This window comes from Muntiacus reevesi, chromosome 1 (genome assembly GCF_963930625.1).
Source record: "Muntiacus reevesi chromosome 1, mMunRee1.1, whole genome shotgun sequence".
Classification (NCBI taxonomy): Eukaryota; Metazoa; Chordata; class Mammalia; order Artiodactyla; family Cervidae; genus Muntiacus; species Muntiacus reevesi.
The window spans coordinates 230,819,225-230,840,706 of NC_089249.1; the positions used below are offsets into that span (position 1 = coordinate 230,819,225).

At 37.9% G+C, this 21,482-nt stretch overlaps 1 protein-coding gene and 1 non-coding gene across 7 annotated transcripts; one reads left to right on the plus strand and one right to left on the minus strand.

The window, feature by feature from the left end:
• The first annotated feature begins 3,762 nt into the window (after positions 1 to 3,762).
• On the plus strand, positions 3,763 to 21,482 carry RNF14 (ring finger protein 14). Of its 6 annotated transcripts, none has more exons than XM_065918789.1 (9): positions 3,763 to 3,862; positions 6,374 to 6,549; positions 7,714 to 7,883; positions 8,897 to 9,048; positions 11,684 to 12,211; positions 13,169 to 13,397; positions 17,164 to 17,336; positions 18,284 to 18,414; positions 20,057 to 21,482. In XM_065918789.1, exons 3-9 carry the CDS (start codon positions 7,730 to 7,732, stop codon positions 20,112 to 20,114), a joined length of 1,425 nt encoding a protein of 474 aa, XP_065774861.1. In that variant the 5' UTR covers positions 3,763 to 3,862; positions 6,374 to 6,549; positions 7,714 to 7,729; the 3' UTR covers positions 20,115 to 21,482. The 6 variants fall into 6 exon arrangements, with proteins under 6 accessions (XP_065774861.1, XP_065774865.1, XP_065774864.1 ...); XM_065918793.1 differs by having other exon boundaries at positions 7,714 to 7,777; XM_065918791.1 differs by having other exon boundaries at positions 3,829 to 3,929.
• On the minus strand, positions 5,795 to 5,901 carry LOC136156617 (U6 spliceosomal RNA). Its single transcript, XR_010661110.1, has one exon. It is a non-coding gene; the product is annotated as a U6 spliceosomal RNA (small nuclear RNA).

Here is a 21,482-nt window from a genome sequence, read left to right on the forward strand (position 1 = left end):
TGCTGATTTATGATGGCAGCTGCTGCTAAATCTCACCCTTCTTTCCTTCTTACAGTGCCATGTTACCTTGGGGTTACAAAACTCTTTTCACTGTTATTCAGGGGAATAATAATAAAGTGCCAGGTTGCAAGTATAAACATGATCATTCTGTGCCTATTATTGTAAATCAAATTTTACCTTGGATCAGAAGCACAGAAAACATTTTTATACTGTCAGCCACTGCAAGCCTTTTTTAGGAGTCTGTTTTTATATAACCCTGGGATGACCTGAGGTATTGTTTGAGCTGTACTGACCAGGGAAGCTGGCCGCATTGGTTAGTCTGGCTATTTCTCCTTACAGACCTGAGCACTTTCCTTGGGCAAAGTGTTAACCTGATCTAAGCATAGCATTAGGGTTAATAACGTGGGCTCAGGACTCCAATTGCCTGGGTTCAAAGCCTGGCTTTGTAATTTTCTATCTGTGTGACCATGGCAAGTCACTTAACTTCTCTGTGATCAGTCTCCATAGCTTTAAAATAGAGATGATGATGATGGTAATACGTTACAGGGTTACTGTCATGTTTAGCTTAGTCCTTGCAGAACATTTAGAGTGGGGCATGGGACATGAATAGTGCTCCACTTGTTAAATATTTGTAATTATGCTTTTAGCTCTCAGTTATTATTTTTGAGTACGAAGCCCCTGTTTTAAAGAAACACCAGTTTTTCAGATTTCCAGGTGATAGTGGTAAATTTTTTGAGATCCACAGAGTGAGGAAGTATATAACGACAGGAGATCAGCTATGAAACTTCTGTACTGGGATGAGGCCTGCTACTATCCAGTCCTGTCCCAGAGTTGGGGCAAGACTTTCCCTTCCACACCGCTGCCCCTCTGTATGTCAAGGCTTGTTTCAGGAATGCTTGAGAGAGATGGCCATTGAAAAGGAGGTTCCCCCCCCCACCCCACCCAGGCAGGTGGGATGAGCTCAGCAAAGGCTCTGGACACCATTGGATGCCAGTGATAGACGAACCAGTGCAGGTCCTGATGGAAGGCCTGCTGGTCCCTACAAGACCAGACATATTTTGTGCCTCACTTTTGCTTTTCTACCCAATGGCGGGGTCTTGACCTCTGGTCTAGGTCACATATCCCATTCTCTCCTAGCCCTGGACTCCATCATCATCTAGTGTTCATGAGGACAGGGGATGGAGTTAGATGTCTTTCTCTCTGTATTTTCATTCTACCTATCATGACATCATAAACTGTAATCCTGACTTCCCTGGGGCCTTCTCTTTTAATTCTTAAAGCCAGAATGACTTTATTCTGTCTGTATTTCTGTTTCAACAAACCCTAATTCTTTTACAAACTATATGAGAGGGTTAGATTGATGAGGAATTGGTCCTAATATTATAGGTCACCACTGAATGACACTGGTAAAATCATTTTACCCCTTAGCACCTCAATTTCCTCATTTGTAAAACAGGGAGATGTGATTACTTTGGTCATGGGGCCCTAGGTGTTAAAATGAAACAATGCATGTAAAATGCTTAGCACAGCAGAGGATTAGGCATGTAGGGAAAGCTCAATTTAAATGATGCAAAACCAGGCACATAAAACCAAAGTTACAAAAATCTTACGGAGTCTAAAAAGAAAATTAAGTAAAAAATTCTCTTCATCCAAACCTAACCTCCAAAGTGGACTCTGCTTAGTCCACTTTAAACATTCATCCGAACTATTAACACTGCTTTGAAATTCTTCTATTCCCTCTGTCCTGTGACCTCTGACATGCAGCCATGACATGATGTCACAATCACCTTTACTTTGACTCTGTGAGAATTTCTTGACTTGGTTCTTTGTCTCCCTCGCTTTCAGCAGCTGGGAGATCTCTGGCTGCGTTCATGGTCTCGTCTCTGAGCACTCTGCAGTAGGGTTTCACTCTTTGTTTTATTTCCTTTGGCTGAATATGAAGAATATTAGTGGATGACTTCAGATATTCTTCTTCCTTCCTTTGTCTTTTTAAGGAGTACATTTCTGGTTTTGATGTCCGTTACAGGGATAGCTAGGTTTCTGTTCTGTAACAGTCAAGATTTATAGTACAGAGGATTAGGACTGATTATTTGCATTTCAAAAATTTCCCTTCTGTGGCAGTCAGGAAGCCCCTCCAGTACCCAGTTTTTTCCCACTTGGCTTTTCCTTTCTTCTGCATGCAGGACCAGCAATGTAATTTGTGAAGCCCAGTGCAAAATGAAAATGCAGACCTCTGTTTTCCAGAGTGGCTACTCCATTTTACATCCTCAGAATCAATATATGAGGATTCCAATTTCTTTGCCACTTCACCAACACTTGTTATAATCTGGCTTCTTTTTAAACATTCTTTATTGAGATATAATTGGCATACAACATTATATTATATTATATTATGTTTCAGGTGTATGACATAATGATCCAATATATGTATGTATTGAGAAATGATTTCTACAGTGAGTGTAGTTAATATCCAACACCATAAATACAGGTTTTTTTCTTGTGATGAAAACATTTAAGATTTATTCTCTTAGCAACTTTCATATATAATTATGTACTATATTCACCATGGTTTCCATAACATCCTAGTGACCTATTTATTTTATAATTAGAGGTTTGTGTCTTTACCTACTTGCCCACCTCTTGCCTCTGGCAACCACCAAACAGTTCTGTGTATCATGAGATTAAAACTTTTTTTTCTTTTTATTACAGTGGTTCTAGTGAGTGTGAAGTGGCTTCTAATTGTGGTTTTGATTTGTATTTCCCTGATGACTAATGACAAGTCTTTTTTCACATGCTTACTAAACATTTGTATATCTTCTTTGGAGAAATGTCTATTTACATCCTTTGCCCATTTTTAAATTGAGTTATCGGTCTTTCTGTTGTTGAGTTGTACGAGTTCTTTATATGTTCTGGCTTTTAAACCTTTATCAGACATATGATTTTCAAATTTGTTCTCCTGTGGGTTGTCTTTTCTTGATAATGTCCTTTGAAGCACATAAATTTTTAATTTTGATGAATCTAATTTATTTTTCTTTTATTTCTTGTGCTTTTGTTCCTAAGAACCTATTACATAATCCAAGTTCATGATTTACTCCGACATTTTCTTCTAAGAGATGTTTTAATTTTATTGCTTACATTTAGGTCTTTGATACATTTTGAGTTAATTTTTGCATATGGCATGAGGTAGGGGACATGTAATTTTAATTCCCACTCAGCCTATACGCTTTGGTAAATTCTTGAACCTTTCTCAGTTTCAATTTCCTCACTTGTAAAGCAGGAATAACAAACAGTATCTAAATTATAAGGTTATAATGAAGTGAAAATTTACATAAAACCATGAGTACAGGACTTGAAGCATCCCTATGCTTAATCAACACGGTAGTTATTACTGTTACAATATGACCAATGAGTGAATGCCTTCATAGTGGAGCTGCCAGAAAGATAGGTAGCATTTCTGAGACCGGGATCCCGGGAGGGGGAGAAGGTTTGCTTTCTCTACTTGGGGGAGCAGGTCTACCCCAGGTATTTCCCTGCTTCATGATTTACCTCTAGTGATTAGTAAAAATTCTAATTCCGACGCACATTCCCAGCAGGGGCCCCAGAATCTGCATTTATGTCAACGTCACCACAGGCATACTTAAGTGTGGTGGGCAGCGATACCGTGACGGTGGTCGCGGCTGCAGCGCCGGTTTGACCCGCGGGGGGCGGCCGAGGGACCGGGTCGCTCACGGCGTCTGCGCAGAGCCCTTCTCTCTCCGAGGCCTCGCAGCCAGATCCGCCCGGCTCAGCTGACAGCTCCGAAGACGGAAGAGGCGGTCCGCCGGTTGAGCCGGGCGTCTTCAGGCGGGGCCAGCGAGTGGAGGTGAGGGGACCCGGAGCTAGGTTGGAGGGCGGAACTTTTGAGCCCGGCGCGGTGGGGCAGCCGGAAGGTACAGTGGGAACTGCGCGCGAGGCAGAGAAGGGCGGCCGGGCCGGGACTGCTTGCTTAGCAGGCTTCAACTCCCCAGACCCGGGACCCGGCCCGGCTAAGGTCCCCGGGGTGCCCAAAGGAGGAAGGGGAAGTTCCAGGCCCTGCCCCTTCGGGACCCCTGGGCGGGCTCACACGCGCGCAGCGTCCTCCGTTTCCAAGCGCTGGGGCAGGTAGCAGGGCTCGGGCCTGCCACCCAGTTGTAGGTGAGTCGCACAAACGACGACTCCATACGCCCCGCAGTGAGCCGTGGAGACATGGCAGCGGCGTGCTGACCACCCCCGACTCCCCACCCGTGGCTCAATCCTTCATGCTGTGGCTTGGGAGAATGAGTAGGATTTTCCCAGGCCCGAGGGAAACCCGGCGGAGGAGGGGCCTCCCTCACTCTTGTAGCGGTTTCCGGTTTGCCTGAAAGTAATATTAAACTTGAATTCTCTAGTCTCGTGACATCCCGGGATTTATTCTTGTTCCTGTGTTAACAGCTGAAGAAACAAGGTGGTCTGAATCCCGTTTTATTTTTATATTAGTTCTGTGATCTTGAGCCAGCGTGGACTTAAAATGTCATCTTTCTGTGTTTAGTGGAAATAGGAGTAGGACTGTCTTCATGGGGTTGTGGGAATCTAACGGGTTAGTGCATTCAAAGGGCTTACCACAATGCCTGATACATGGGAAGAGTTCACTCTTTTTGCTGTTATTGTGACGACCAACACAACGTGCTCCTGGTGGGATGTGGCGGTGCAGTCCCTGAACCTTGATTCTAGTCTCCCATTGCAGCAACCACATCTCACCCCAGTTCAGTTCTCACTTTTTCTAATGTCTAACCTAAAGCACTGCTAGATTCTGAGAGCAATATACGCAGAGGCAAGACACTTGATCCTCGCCCTTAAGGAACTAATTTAGTCAGAGAGGAAGCGCAAGTTCAGAAGAAAAACTGTAATGCAGGATGGGGTGTGATAATGTCATAGGAAAGTTACAATAAAAAAAAGTTTTCTGGATTTTTAAAGAAAGACATGCTAATTGGAAGTTTTACATGGAATAGGGGCTTTGGAGGTGGGTCTTGAAGACTGAATGAATAGAATCAAAGAAATTTATGTCAGCAATTTTAATTAAGGCACTGGAACCCATGGCAGCTTCAGAAGCTGGGGTCTGGTGAGTTCGGTCATGAGGAGCTGCCAATGGGAAACAGCTTGGAGTAGAGTCTCTTAATCCTGGCTGCACATTAGAATAACATGGCGAACTTGGATGACCCATGTTTGATTGAATTGCTCTGGGGTATAGCCTGGGTATAAATTCATTTCATCTCATTTATAATGTTTGAACAGGAAGAAACAAAAAGCTTAATTACTTTATCACCATGTACTACAGGTGGTAAAAAGCATTTACAATTATGTAAGGTGATGTGAAGACTTAGTATATAGTACATAATACATAGTAGTGAATGTGAAGTCGCTCAGTCGTGTCCGACTCTTCGAGACCCCATGGACTGCAGCCAACCAGGCTCCTCTGTCCATGGGATTTTCCAGGCAAGAGTACTGTAGTAGGTTGCCATATCCTTCTGTAAATTGATCCTAAATTTCGTTGTTAGCTTATTTGGGAGTCACGCATCTGAAAATATGGTTTTAAAATTATTGTTGTATATTTTTTGCATTTAAAAAATTTTTTTGCATATTTTAAAGTATTCATAGCATTCTCCAGAACCCATCTATGGACCAATCTCCCTTTCTCCTTTATTCCCAGTTGAAGAAGCCTGGTAAAGCATTTAGAATAGGACTTAAATGTTTGTGTGTGAGCACTTTTATTTTTTATTTATTTATTTATTTTATTTTTTAAAATATGGAACGCTTCACGAATTTGCGTGTCATCCTTGCGCAGGGGCCATGCTAATCTTCTCTGTATCGTTCCAATTTTAGTATATGTGCTGCCGAAGCGAGCACTGTGTGTGAACACTTTTATTATTTTGTTTTTAATTACCCTGCTGTCTTGCTTAAATTAACCTAATGTTGAGTGTCCCTGGCAGGCTTAATTCATTAGTGGACAAAAGGACTAACTGGAGGGGTAGGAAATGAAGGAATTGAAGAAGTGGAAGAGGAAAGGAAAAACAAAAACAAGAAAACCGCAGGAAGTGGTTTGTTATGGGGGCGTGTTGTGCTGTCATCTCGTATGACCTTGGTCTTCTCAGCTCCTCCCAGGGCTGAAGGCCGTCAGATAAGAAGGGCACTCTGATTACTGGGAACATGTCCTTTGAACCACGTGGCTCAGTTAGGCTGACCTAGGTGAGTAATATGCAGCTGTAGACTAGGATTGACTGTGTGTTAGGATGTGCTTGATTTAAGTGGTGGTTACAGAAATTCAGAATTTAAATTTGGAGAGGGTGCTAACACCATCTTTTGTATTTTTTTTCTACAGATGGCAGGATTTCTCTAGTATATCTAGTATGAGTTCTACATCTTGGCCTTTTATCCACCTTCAGCAGTCTCATCTCCATCATCTTAAGAATAAATGAGATTTGCATGAGTTCCAAACTTGGGGCTGAAATACAAACTCCAGTGCTAATATCCTTTTCTTCTAGTTGTTATTAACAGGTACTAACTGACCTTAAATAGAATATATCACTGCGTCTTAGGGACACAGCTTAAGCAGAACCATTATCATCTGCTAGAAAATGTATTTTTTGAAAATGGAATCATTTTAAATGAATTTGAGTTTTGTAGTGTCACCTTTTTATAACGTGAAAAACCACGTCCTAACTTTTCTTTGTGCATTCCAATTTAGAAAATATTTCAACCGAGAGGGAGCATATTTGCAAATACAGTTATAGTCTAGTATTTTAAAGTAATTTTCACAGATTCTCACTACATATTTTTTGCATGTTTGAATTATCTGACTGTGGTGTATCTTTCAGTTGCTGTAATTAAAAAGCATTTGTACAGTTTAATTATAGCATATTTTCACTGTTGGTGTTACCTAAAATAGTGGTAAATCTTAAAATTGATTTGATATTATTTCAAAAATTTAATGTTATTTTGCTGCTTCCTCAGTTATATCTCACATGTTTTCATCCTTGTAACATTCTCTAGAGTGGGGCATTCTCAAGTAGGAGCAATTTTCTTCCCCCTCCCCAGTGGCAGGGTTGTGGTGCATATTTGGTTATGTCTGGAGATGTCTGTGATTGTCACAACTCTTGAGGAAAAGGCGTGCTGTTGGCATCTAGCAGGTTGAAGCCAGACATACAGATTCATGTCCTCTAATACACAGGACAGCCTCCCACGACAGTTGTCTGTTTCAAAACGTCAGTAGCACTGAGGCTGAGAAAACCTGCCGTAGAGATTCCTGTGGATTTAAAAAATTCATTTATTTTTAAGAAGTATATCAAATATATCTTGACTGCTTTTGTGAGCAAGGCACTTTTCTAAGTTTAGAGAGCAAGTCAAAGTAGTTTGTGAATTATCCTTGAAAAAAAATTTTTTGTGCTTTCTTTTCTAAATCATACCTAACTGATAAAGTCAGCAATTATAAGAACCACAGCTGTCCTTTTTGAAAAAGGCTGTTACTGTGCTGATCTACTGGAATATTAGATATGCCTGTCACTTTTAGTTAGATAGAAAAGTGAGAATATTGATTAACTCTTTGCAGTTGTTTTTGAGGAACTTTCTTTTGGGGGGAATGGGGTTGAGGGGGAGGGCCATTAGACTTTTCCAGACTCTGTGCCTTTTCTGTTCTTAACTGACTTGAATGATTGTCTTTAGCTCCTCAGAAAATTAAATGTCGTCAGAGGACCGAGAAGCTCAGGAGGATGAATTGCTGGCCCTGGCAAGTATTTATGATGGAGATGAATTTAGAAAAGCAGAGTCTGTCCAAGGTGGAGAAACCAGGATCCATTTGGACTTGCCACAAAATTTCAAGATATTTGTGAGCGGTTAGTTAATATTCTCTTAAACAGATTTTTTTCTAGATAAAGGTTATTCTCAATTTCTTAGTGTACCCTAAGTTATTTATCATCTTGTGTTTATAGGCATTAGTGATAGATGGTAGTATTACAGATTTAATGCCTGTTTATGTTTTAATTGAAAATAAAGGATGAACAATTTTCAATTTAATTCTGCCTTTTTGATCACAAATATTATCCTGCATATTTCATGCTTCCTGATCATCTAACTAGCAGTTCATCAGCTGTGAGTCATTGGCTGTTAAACAGGGGTAATAAAATAGAAAATGAAATAATATATGTGAAAACACTTGGAAAGATTTGGTGTTGTTAATACTATTTGGTTTCTAGAATCTTTTCAACCACCATAAACACATGACACTACCACTCTGTGACCTTTTGCTTCAGAAAAAAATTAAAAACTAGTACTTTTGATACCCACAGAAGACATGAACACTTTCTCAGTGTTTCTAGTGTAATAGCTTTAAGTAAAGAAAGGAAGTGTGATAACTGAAAATGAAACTTTGATTGTGAGGGTGTTATATATTGCAGCTTGCCCTCAGCCTGAGATCATTGCATTGGCATAAATTCTCCCAACTCTGATTCATTGGAGTTGGCACATGCTTGTCTAAGTAGGTCATGGCTTTTTGATAGAAATAATGTCTTTTTCTCTAGATTGTGTCTTTAATCATCTACTATAAAAAACAACAAAGAAAACATTGTGTTATTACTTGCTCACTAGTGTTAAGAATTATACTCAGAAGTGTAGCAAGAATAAGTTGTATATCTTCATTTTAAATTTCATGATGCTTAGTAGATTTTTTTAAGGGCTTATATTTTTTTAAGGTGGTGGCTCCAAAGTAAAATTAAGAACAGAAAGTGCTTTGGGGGAGGGTTTTTATCCCCTCAACTAAAGCATTACGTTTTTCTTGAGCACTGCTCAGCAGTAATGGACACTCAAGTGTTGACCAGCTGATCCTTTCTAATCTTTGTTTTTGGTTCAGGCAATTCAAATGAGTGTCTCCAGAATAGTGGCTTTGAATACACCATTTGCTTTCTGCCTCCACTTGTGCTGAACTTTGAACTGCCACCAGATTATCCATCCTCCTCCCCACCTTCATTCACTCTTAGTGGCAAATGGCTGTCACCAACTCAGGTTAGACCCGAAACTTAATTTCTATCCATTTTTAGAAACTTAAAAAATCATCTTTAATTGAAGACTACCTTGATGATCTTGAATTCAGTGCATGAAGAACAAATGGGCTTGATGTTGTAATTTTTTCCCCTTCATGAATTGTAATGTTAATAAGTTGAAAATGTTTGGTGTTTTAGAAAGGAATGGCAATAATTAGAATGATTAATCATTTTGAATTGCAGTAGGAGTAATTTTTAATCAAGTATATTGTTTCTCTCCTTTTCTTGCTATTTTCCCATTTAATCTGTATTGTAATGGAGACTATAGGTCCTCCTCATTTTCCTCAGATGTTGGTATTGCTTTTTATTTTTTTATCCATTCCTTAAATGAAAGATTTAATTGTAATTAGGACTAAAATTGAGTTAATGTAGCTTTAATAAACATTCCTTAAGAACACGTAAGAGCGCTTTTGTTTGTAAAAGTCTGTGTATTAGCAACAGTTGTTGACTGTGCTCACGTAATGTGAATGCACACAAATAAAAGTGCATATGATTCCTGTAGATATCTCATTAAGGCTTGAGAGCTTATATTACGAGCTTTCATTTCCTCTGAGTCGTATATCCTTTTCTAGTAACAACGTCAGCTCTTGATTGAGACATAAATATGGCTTGAAGCTAATATAATGTATTCTGGAGTAGATAATGGATCAATAGCAGTTACTTTTCTAGAAGTCATGATGAAGATTGATAGGCTGATGTATTAAGATAAAAGCTGTCAGAGTTACTTGACCTCAAGGAACAGCTTGTCAGTTTTTCTTTTTTGATCATGTAATTCTCATTCCCACCACTGTTCATCACCAGGCCGATCCTTAGATGAGAGTGCATTTGTTAAATTGAACTTAGAGTTTAAAAACAAAATTAAATTTTTAAAAAAGAATAATACATGTAGCATAAAAAGGAGTTTCACCTTGCATTTTAATATCTTTGTCAGAAGCAACACATGCAAGACAGTGGATTATTTTTGTTTAGATTATTGGGAGTTGACTAAATTATCTAGACATTTATAGTCCCCTTTCTCCAGAGAGCTCTTGATACTTTATGTTCATGCATGTGTACACATGTGGAGTTTCAGATTCCAACCAAATAGCATCTACTTAATGCTGGCTTTTAGGGTGTAGGGAGAAGAGAGTTCCTCATTATTTTATGTTACATAGCTAAAATTATAGTAGGACTCTCTGTCAAGTAAATTTTTGTCCATATAATTGACATTTTAATCTGTCTCCTATGCTCCTTCTACCTTTAATTCTTGTTTGTTACTGGGCCCTGATTCCTTGGCTTTTTGAATTGCTCCTGTTGATAAGGAAGTTGACGCATGGACCTGTTCCTCACTGAATTTGTTTGATAGATAGAAGTGGGTTTAGTTTTCTGGTATTTTCCCTATTTCTTTTCCAATATATATATACAAACAGTGTCTTTCATGCTCTTCTCTTTCTGCCTCCCTCGTTCCTCACATGTATGTACATCTCAGATACCTCTTTCGAGAAAGGACTAGAGAAGAAAAGAGATGGAGGAGAATGACTTCTTCCTTGGACTTGGTGTCAAACATTCAGAGCTTCCCTTTTAGTATTTATTACATTTTAAAGATTTCATCAGGTTTCTTATTGATGATGAAAGCACATTTATGCAAATATGTAAAAGCATTTGTTGTTCAGTCTTGAACAGTGTTTAATTTTGTGCCCATATAGGGTTTAGTGAATAGCATTACGCAGTGTAAGGAAGAGAATGTGGTTCTTTACTTCAGATGTCAAATTTACAAAATTTATTTGCATCTGGAAGGCTTATTCTTTGATGTTTACCTAAAAAGAAAAGCTGCTTATGAGCCTGAGCTCTACTTAAAAATCTTCTTATAGTTGCCTTTCAAATTGAACAGACTAATTTTAAGGAGGAAAAGTCAAAATAGTTTAAACTTTGGTTGTGTAACTTAGGAAATGTGAGCTTTGCCTATGGCAGTGAAATCATGTTAAGGGCTTGTAATCATGTCCAGGTTCAATATCAGTCTGCTTTCCTCTGTTAACCAGGATCTGGTGTAAGCTCAGATTGCTTAGTTAAAATCAGCTTATAAATTGGAATAACAAGGACTCTGAGGTTAGATTCTGTTCGTGATTTTTTTCACATAAGTTGACTTCTTGATACAACTGAAAGAATTAATTTTAAAGCTTGGATGGTATTTTTAAATTGTTTTTTGCTAATCTTTATTGTAGGGTACCAACAGGGCTAGTACTCCAAAGGACTAGAAATAGTTCATTTTAAAACTAGATCTCTTCTGCTACATGAGATAGATAGCAATACTAAAGTCAAGAATAATAACAGAAAAAGTCCTCCATTTCAGTAGCCCATATGTAAACCTTGTTCTACATCTGGTAGACTCTTAACTGTTTCTCTTGTTTTATGGGGCTTCTTTTAGCTTCTGACCTTGTATCTGTGGCTCATTTGCTGAATAGTTTAAGAAGTACTTTGATAAGAACACTGATGCTATTGTGCAGCACAGTTTATCACAGAAATGAAAAGGTCTAAATTAAAAAGATTTCAAGGTAAATTAGGAGTTGACAGCATCATCATCTTTCCACTCAACAGCATCCTCATGTGTTTTTCCCTAGCTATCTGCTCTCTGCAAGCACTTAGACAACCTGTGGGAAGAACACCGTGGCAGCGTGGTCCTGTTTGCCTGGATGCAGTTCCTTAAGGAAGAGACCTTAGCATACCTGAATATTGTCTCTCCTTTTGAACTCACGATGGGTTCTCAGAAAAAGGTTCAGAGAAGGATGGCTCAAGCTTCTTCCAACACAGAGCTAGATTTTGGAGGAGCCACTGGATCTGACATAGACCAAGAGGAAGTTGTGGACGAGAGAGCCGTGCAGGATGTGGAATCATTGTCTAGTCTGATCCAGGAAATCTTGGACTTTGATCAAGCTCAGCAGATAAAATGCTTTAATAGTAAATTGTTCCTGTGCAATATCTGTTTCTGTGAGAAACTGGGTGGTGAGTGCATGTACTTCTTGGAGTGCAGGCATGTGTACTGCAAAGCCTGTCTCAAGGACTACTTTGAAATCCAGATCAGAGATGGCCAAGTTCAGTGCCTCAACTGCCCAGAACCCAAGTGCCCTTCAGTGGCCACTCCTGGTCAGGTAACTCTTCACTCCGCTGACAACTGCTCCCTAATTCTCTCACAACTCTCCAAAGGGAGGCATTCTCTTAGGAACTTCTTGATAGGGCTCGTCAGGGCAGTCTGAGGCCTTGGAGTGAGCCCACCAGTTTTATTCTGTCCATGATCTTTATCTAAACAAATGTAAATGCTCCCTTTGCTGGCTTTGGAATGGGTGGTCCTTGGCAAGGATGAGCATTAAAAAAATAATTCTGGTGATTTACTCTGTATTATCTGCCAAGAGGGGGAACTACTGCCCAATCTGTGTTAAGGTTGGGATCTGGAGGGATTATCCCTTGGGATGATTAACCAAATGTTTACAGACTTTAAAGATAGCCTGCTTGGTTGTTTCTTCTTTAAAAAAAAAAAAAATCAGCTCCTTTGAGGCATAAATGTACTCATTTAAAGTGTACATTTTGCTTTGTTTTGACAAATGGGTAGACCCATGTAACCACCGTCTCAGTCAAGATATAGACTTCCCATACTAGCTCTGTTGGTAAATAATCTGCCTGCAAAGCAGGAGACCCTGGTTTGATTCCTGGGTCAGGAAGATCTGCTGGAAAAGGGATAGGCTACCCACTCCTGTATTCTTGGGCTTCCCTTGTGGCTCAGCTGGTAAATAAATCACCTGCAATGCAAGAGACCTGGGTTCGATCCCTGGGTTGGGAAGATCCCCTGGAGACAGGAAAGGCAACCCACTCCAGTGTTCTGGCCTGGAGAATTCCATGGATTGTATAGTCCATGGGGTCGCAAAGAGTCAGACATGACTGAGCCACTTTCACTGACTCACTCACTCATACTTGGTTTGATTTTGAAGTGAGATATAGGGTTTTATTTTCTGTTCATCTGGTTTTTATGCTTGCTTCCTAAAGATCTCTCCCTCAGGATCAGAACTGGTTGGGAAATCATCAAACTTAACGATGTTTATGTTTCCCTCAAGGTCAAAGAGCTAGTGGAAGCAGAGTTGTTTGCCCGTTATGACCGCCTTCTCCTCCAGTCCACCTTGGACCTGATGGCCGATGTGGTGTACTGCCCCCGCCCATCCTGCCAGCTGCCTGTGATGCAGGAGCCTGGCTGTACCATGGGCATCTGCTCCAGCTGCAATTTCGCCTTCTGTACCCTGTGCAGACTGACCTACCACGGGGTCTCTCCATGTAAGGTGACAGCAGGTAGGTTGTAACCATGTGAACTCAGTCTCCCAGCCCTCCCCCACCCCCTAGAAAAGAGACTTATCACTTCAATTCTTAATTTGGGAGAATTGTGTTCTTCTGTGTTGGTTCAACAGATATTTTTGTGTCAGTTGCTGCCTACATTCTGGGAACATAGCAGTGACCAAATGCCCTCATGGAATTTACATTCTAATGGGGGAGATAGGCAAACCAAATAAATAAGAATATTAGATGGTGGTAAATGCTGAAGAGGAAAAAAAAAAGTAAAGCAGAGACAGTGTGCTCTGAAGTGTTCTGAAGGGGAAGGCGTTTGGGATTTTATTTAGAAAAACCCAGCGGGCAGAGTGGTTTGAGTAGACTTGAAGGAAGTAAGGAAACAAACCATGCAGATACCGAGGGGGAGCATTCTATGGAAGGAATGACAGGGTAATTTCTATCTATGAATATGGAATAATGTAGATCCTGGCAAATGCAGATCATCTGAGCTATCACTGTTGTTTCCATGGTGCACACATTTGATCAAGTGCTTTCTCAGTGAGCCCAAGAGGCCTCAGAATCTTCCTCAACACAGTGCTTTAGAAAGCCACCCTCTATTGAGGTAGGCACAGGAAGTGAAACCTGTTAGCCATTTCTGATTTAGATAAGGATTGAGAAATCAGGCCCTTGACATCAATTTGACTAGACTTTGGTGACTTAGTCTTTCTCAAACTAACAGGGCTGATGATAATAGCTACTTCATAAGGTTATTGTAAGTTTGAAATGACCTATTGTAGTGCTACTCAAAGTTGTTATAGTTGTTATACTGGTCAGTGACAGGGTAAATACAGAAAGTGAGAGTCAGGGTTTAAAACTTTTGTAGCAATTTCATTATTGCTGGCCACTGACTAAATTTTATGTCGATCAAATACAATAAGAATTTAGGCTTATATTTTTTGTCTTTTTATTCATTTTTATAATAATTCATCTGATTATATTTTGCAAAAGTCCTTGACAGAGTGGGAGGAAAAAACTGGTTCTTCACTGAAGTTTGAGAATGGGCATTTTGCATGTGAAATGCAAAATGGTAACTATTTTTTTTTAATTTGTATATTATTTTTATTTTTAAAGTATAATTGATGTATAATTTGTGCTAATTTTTTCTTTACAGCAATGTGATTCAGTTATACATATATGTACATTCTTTTTTATATTTATATTCTTTTTTATAATGATTTGTCACGGGATGTTGAACATAGTTCCTTGTGCTATACAGTAAGACCTTGTTTATCCATTCATATATAACAGTTTGCATAACCCCAACCTCCCCAATCCATCCCACTTCTGGTTTCCTTGGCAGCTACCAGTCTGTTCTCTATGTCTACAAGTCTGTTTTTGTTTTGTAGATAGGTTCATTTGTGTCATATTTTGGATTCCACATATAAGTGGTATCATGTGGTATTTGTCTTTTTCTTTATGACTTTACTAGTAGGATCATCTCTAGCTGCATTGATGTTGCTGCAGATGGCTTTATTTCACTGTTTATTATGGCTGTGCAGTGTTCCTTTACACACATGCACCACGTCTTCCTTACTCATTCGTCTGTTGATGGACATTAGGCAGTTTCCATGTCTCGGGTGTTGTGAATAGTGCTGCTGTGAATATAGGAGCGCAGGTGTATATTTGAATTAAAGTTTTATGTGGATATATACCCAGGAGTAGGATTGCTGGATCATTTGGTAATTCTATTTTTTGTTTTCTAAGGAACATCCAAAGTGACTTCCATAGTGGCTGCACCTTTTACAGTCCCATCAACAGTGTAGGAGGATTCCCCTTTCTCCACACCCTCTCCAGTATTTGTTATTTGTAGACTTTTTAATGATGGCCATTTTCACTGCTGTGAGGTGGAACCTCATTGCAGTTTTGATTTGTAGTTCTCTAATAATTAGTGGTATTGAACATCTTTTCTGTACCTATTGGGCCATCTGTTTGTCTTCTTTGGAGAAATATTTATTCATTCATAGTTATTTTGCCCATTTTTCCATTGAGTTGTTTGTTTTTGTTGTTGACCTGTTTTGTTGTATGAACTGTTTGTATATTTTGGAAATTAAGCCCATGTCAGTTGCATCATTTGCAAATACTTTCTCCCGAACCATCTCTTTTTATTGATGGTTTCCTCTGCTGAACAAAAGCTTGTTAAGCTTGTTTAGGTCCCATTTGTTTATTTTTGCTTTTATTTCTATTACCTTGGTCAGAAAATGTTTTGCCTCTGTTCTCTTCTGAAAGTTTTATGGTGTTATGTGTTAGATTTAAGTCTTTAAACCACAAAATGGTAACTATTAATGCCAGTATTGCTAGTTACTGATTGTTAGCAGAGTATCATCTCCAAGAAAGGACCCTGACAGGAGAATGAGTAAATGGAGTACTTCCAGTCACCTGTGGCAGAGTTTTGTAGAGGTTATGGGCAGATGGGATGGAGAACTCACCAGAGTATAATATAAGCCTTTACTTGAGACTTTGGTATCCTTATCATTGAAAGGCTGAAGTACCTTCCGGGTATTTCACAATGTTTGGGAAAGAAATCAAAGATAGACTTTGGGGGCTTCAGCAAAATTGGGAATCTCTTTCTTAGTCTCTATATCTATATGTTAGATATTACCATACAAAATATATGATACACTAATAATTTTATTATTTTGAGAACATTAGAGCAGCATCCTCTGTCCTTAAGATGTCTCAGAATACAGAAACACATTGAACTAGTAGAGGAAATACAAATGAAAGGATTTAAAAATACATGTCTGCTGCATCTCAGTAGAAGTGTTGAAGTCATGGGAATGAACAACACAGAGAAAGGATTCATAGGTGAAGGAAAAATGCAGATATAATTCTGCTCCAGAAGTTGTCTACTTCTAAATAATATGAGGAAGGTAAAATAGTGAAAGAGCCAGAACATTGTTGAGAGAGGTCTTTAATTAATTGTGTTGAAAAGTTAAGGTAATAGAATTGTGAGCAGAAGCCTTTGTTGACAAATAAAGCCTTTGGAAATAGCTGCCCATTCCATGTGATAAAGCAGTAGAAACCAGATTGTTGAGAATTAAGCAGAAAAGTTGGTAGAAAGAACTTTTCCTTTACCTGTTGGTGGTAAATTTTATTCACTGGCTTTTTTCTTATATATGCAGAAGTGAACCATTGGTCTTTGCCCTTAAATCAAAGGTGCTTTTGTTTAGTTTGGCAGGTCTTATTATTAAAAGGTGAATGATGCTGACTTAGTAGAAAATCAACGTTTGTTTCAACCTTTGTGTCATTTGATAAGTCAGCCTTTAAACTGTACTACTAGTTGTACTAGTTGCACAAAAATGTCAACATTAATAAGTTAAAATCAAAGGAAAAAGATAAGCTATGAACTCCAGCTTTTCTACTTGGAGAATTCCTGTCTGTTCTTTGTCTTTCATGCATGTGTAATTTTTACCTAGTTACAACCTAAATATACTTTTTGCTGGCTTCTGTAATGAGTATTTTAATTGAGTTGTAGCCATCCTAATTATAAGTTTTAATAACTAAATATTATGTCATTAAGTGGTTCCACACATAATTATTCTCTTGGACATTTAATTTGTTTGCCATTGTTATATGTGTCTCTTTGCATATAATTTTACTTTGGATTAATTCCTTATGATAAAATCCCAAGAATAACATTATTGAATAGTCAAAGGTTATGATAATTTTTAATGATTTTTAATGAGCTTTACAAGTTGTATAAAAGTTAATTTTCCGTTTCACTTTCTAGAAAAACTAATGGACTTACGAAATGAGTACCTGCAAGCAGATGAGGCCAATAAAAGATTTTTGGAACAGAGGTATGGTAAGAGGGTGATTCAGAAGGCACTGGAAGAGATGGAAAGTAAGGAGTGGCTAGAAAAGAACTCAAAGAGCTGCCCATGTTGTGGAACTCCCATTGAGGTAAAAGTTTGGGGACAGACTTGGAGACCTACCTACTTGCAAGCATGTTATGATTTCCTCAAGAAGCCTTTTAATTTTGAACTAATTAAGAAAACACATTTTGGTATTTATTAAACCTTCTTGGAAGATTCAAATTTACTACTAATTATTGTTACTGATATTAAATATATGTAGACTTCCCTTTTCAGAGTGCTTTCCTAGAGTGATGGTTTTTCTCACCTTGTATCCACCTCAAAATTGAATGAGGTATGAGGAGGCCATACTAGAGCTACATTCAACTCAACTCATCTATGTTATTTTTTTTTTTAAAAAAAGGCTGACTTCTCCAAACTATTTATCCTGAAATTTAACACGTCTTTTTAACAAGTTCCTGCTTATGAAATACAGATATAAGTCAAAATAGACAATAAATCTATTGCTTCTTGACAAAACCTTAAAAAGGTTTAAAATCAAAATATGTTTTTGCATTTGATTCTATTGTTCCAATCCATTATATCTGAGCTAACCTGGATGATGATGCCCCAATTACTCCATTGAGGAAACTGGCCTTCTATTTAACCACTTTGACATGCCTCAGCTCTGATAGAATGGGAGACTTGGGTACCAAATGTTTACTTAGATTTATGTAAAAAGTTTAAATCCCACATGTTAAAGCCAAACATTTTCATATCAGTCTAACTACATAATTCACATATACATGTTTGGATTGTTTTTACTGTTTATCAGAAGAGATTTTGCTTAGTATCTAAGTATTTCCTGTATTTCACTTGTAATGCCAAAGAGTTTAGGCATTAATATTTACCAATATTTACCAATATTTAACCTGTGTTTCTCAACCCTGCATTAGAAAAAGGAGATGATAAGGAGAATATTGTACCAAATCATTTTGTCAAGTGCATTTCTCTTTTGCTTTTACAGCCTTGATATTTTTCTCTCTTTCCCACCAGAAATTAGATGGCTGTAACAAGATGACATGTACTGGCTGTATGCAGTATTTCTGCTGGATTTGCATGGGTTCTCTTTCCAGAGCAAACCCTTATAAACATTTCACTGATCCTGCTTCCCCATGTTTTAACCGGTACGTTTATACAGAACTCCTAGTCTCAGCAGTTTTTGGTACTTGATTTGCAGACCACGAGCCCAGTAAGTTTTAGCTTTGGTACTTTGTTTATTTAGAGGATTTTCTTATATTTTTAAATATTTTCTTATATTTTCTTTCATATATTTTTCATATTTTTCTTTCATATATTTTTTATATATTTTCCCCATATATGCATTTTCTTGAAAATGAGTTTTATGATGAAAATATACTATCTGAAGATTTTCTTTAATTTATTATCCTCCTCAACTTTTTTAGTGAAAAATTTCAAACATACAGAAGAGTTGAAAGGATAGACTATGATATCTTTCACTAAAATGAACAATTGATAATATTTACCATATTTGTTTTCTAAATTTATTGCTTAACTACTTGACCATAAGTTGGAGATATGATGTGTCATCTCTATATACTTGCACACATCTTTCCTAAGATAAGAAAAGTCTTGTACATAACAGTAATACCTCAAAAAATTTAACAATGGCATACTGTCATCTAATAAAATATTTAAGACTTATCAACTATTCCTAAAAATATCTTTTAAAACTGTTTTATTATACCAGGATCTAATCAAGTTTAATTATTTTATTTGATTCTGTTTCATAATAGAGAAAGTATTACCCACTTTTTGTTTGTTTGTATTGAGTGGAACATTGACCTTTTGAAGAGTCCAGGCTGTTGTCCTATATAACCTTACCTCCTGGAGTTTTGTTTCTCCATGGTGCCTTTTAGTTTGCTTCTCTTTCCTCTCTATTTTCTGTAAAGTGGAAGTTAGCTGTAGAATGGAGTTTGACTAGATTTAGAGCAACATTTTTGACAGGAATACTTAACAAGAGGTGGTGTACTTCATGTTGTATCACGTCAGATCCATAATGTCAGGCTCTCTCACTATTAGCATGATGTTCAGTTCTATCATTTGTTCCATTGTAAAGGTAAGTTTTCCTTTTGTTATTAGTGATCTGTGGGGTGATTCCTTGGCACAATGTGAATATTCTCTTCTCCACCAGCTTCAGTTTCAACGTCAGTTGATAATCTTTGTTAATGGACACATGTGGGGTACCTTCAGTCAGTTCTTGACGTTACGAAACTATGAGTTGAAGAAACCGGCTCTGCCTATGAACCACTGGAAATAAAAGTGTTGAAAATACAAATGTTAAGTAACATAAGAGGAGGAAAAGAAATTGGCAACTGTAAAACATTCTACTGGTGGAGAGTACAAGCACGGTGAAGATGGAAAGGATGGAGTGATTAGTATGTAGTAAAGTTAACAGTGTTTTGAAGGAGTGTAGCTTCTAGACTGCCTGAATTTTTCAGTCTTGACTTATTCCACATATTATACACATTGAGTGTCAGTTTTTGTCATACCTGTCTCCCACTATCGTTTCTCCTTGGCCCTTGAGAATTGTCTGGATCCTTAAAAAAGGGTTGTTCCTATAAACTTTAAGGTAGCTTGTTTAGAGGGATTCACATTTCAGCCCTTCCCAGTAGAATAATTAAAGGAAAGGAAAAGATATACAAAGATGTTATCAGAATAGTGCAGAAAATATATTTGAAAAAAGGAAAGAAATTATATTCAGTTTCTATCAGGTATATTAAAATGCACCTTGTTTTATGCATCCAGGTTGTTCCATGCTGTGGATGTTAATGGAGATATTTGGGAAGATGAGATTGAAGACTAATTAACTTCTACTGCTCAAGATATGGAAGTGGAATGGTTTGCCCTAATCTTTTGTCAAGTATACAGAGTAACTTTGTAGGATATTTAGGGTGCCATTGATTCAGTCTTCCTGTGTAGAAGATATGGAGGAACAAGGTTTTATTTTCATGTGGTACTACTGATTAAGGCACATGTATAGATTTTTTCATTGCAGCATAATTGAAGAAGTATTAAGCCAAAGGTTCAGAAAATGAAAAATAGAAAATATTAATATTACAATGTGCCCGAAGCTTTGAATAGTTAAAAATTAAATATTTATTTTCTTCTCCAAGCTTTAGGGAAAGAGAGACGGGTCAAGAGTTAAAGACCTTTTTATCTCTGAGAAGCATCCTTCTAAGACATTCTATGGGAGCTGTCTCAGTAGTACTCCTTAACACCTGGGGTGGGTAGAAGCCTTACTAAAATTGTGCTGAGAGCCTGATCTTATTTACTTCATATTACATTCTTTCCAACCTGAATTTCTGCTGATTTTATTTGGAGGAAGCGCCTTACTTTCTAACTGATTGGATGGCCCAGTGTCATTTTGATGTGCTGCTTTTCAGAATAGAAATTTACAGATAATTTAAAAAATATTTTTTAGTACATAAACACTGTAGGTCACCTGATATATTTATCAGTGGTCTATAGTCCACTGGTTTTGAGCCAAGTCTAAAATTTATTGATAGTGGCTTAGAAGAATTTCAGTTCTTTTAAACTTTGCTGTTTCTTCTAGGCAGTAGAGCTTAGATTCAGAACGACTTGTCTTTGCTACCTTTTGTTCTACATTCTCTCCGGTTGACCCTTGCCCTGTCTTTCATTGGTAAGGACAATTTTAATATTAGCTCCAAAAGCTCATAGTTTTATTTCCCCTGCTGGGATAGGAGAAAGCCTAATATGTTCCCAAGCTGAACTTTAATTATCTGCGTTTTGAACACTGCACCACCATAGTTCCAGTGCTAAGTTTCTGAATTCTTTTTAAAGGGCTTCTCTAATGTGCTATGGAAATTTGTTTTCCTATCCTCTTTTTTTTTTTTTTGGCATCAGCACTGTTCCAGGGGATGATTTTGGCTTGATACCTAGATTCCTGTTCTTGGGTTTTGTTGGCTTTTTGAAAAATTGTCTTTCCGTATGGTTTGGTGAGTGGGTTGGTAGCAAAATAAGATTTTTGGTAAAAAGGACAGAAGAATTCAGCTATAGCTGTGAACATGTTCCTACCTTGTCATTGAAAATTGGGGAATCACTTTTAACCATTTTATGTGTGTATCCAAAGAGCACGGACTGTTTCTGGATTGTCAATGAGGATGCTAAATCTTAAAAATAAAAATTATTTAAAATTTGTCTTACAATTAGA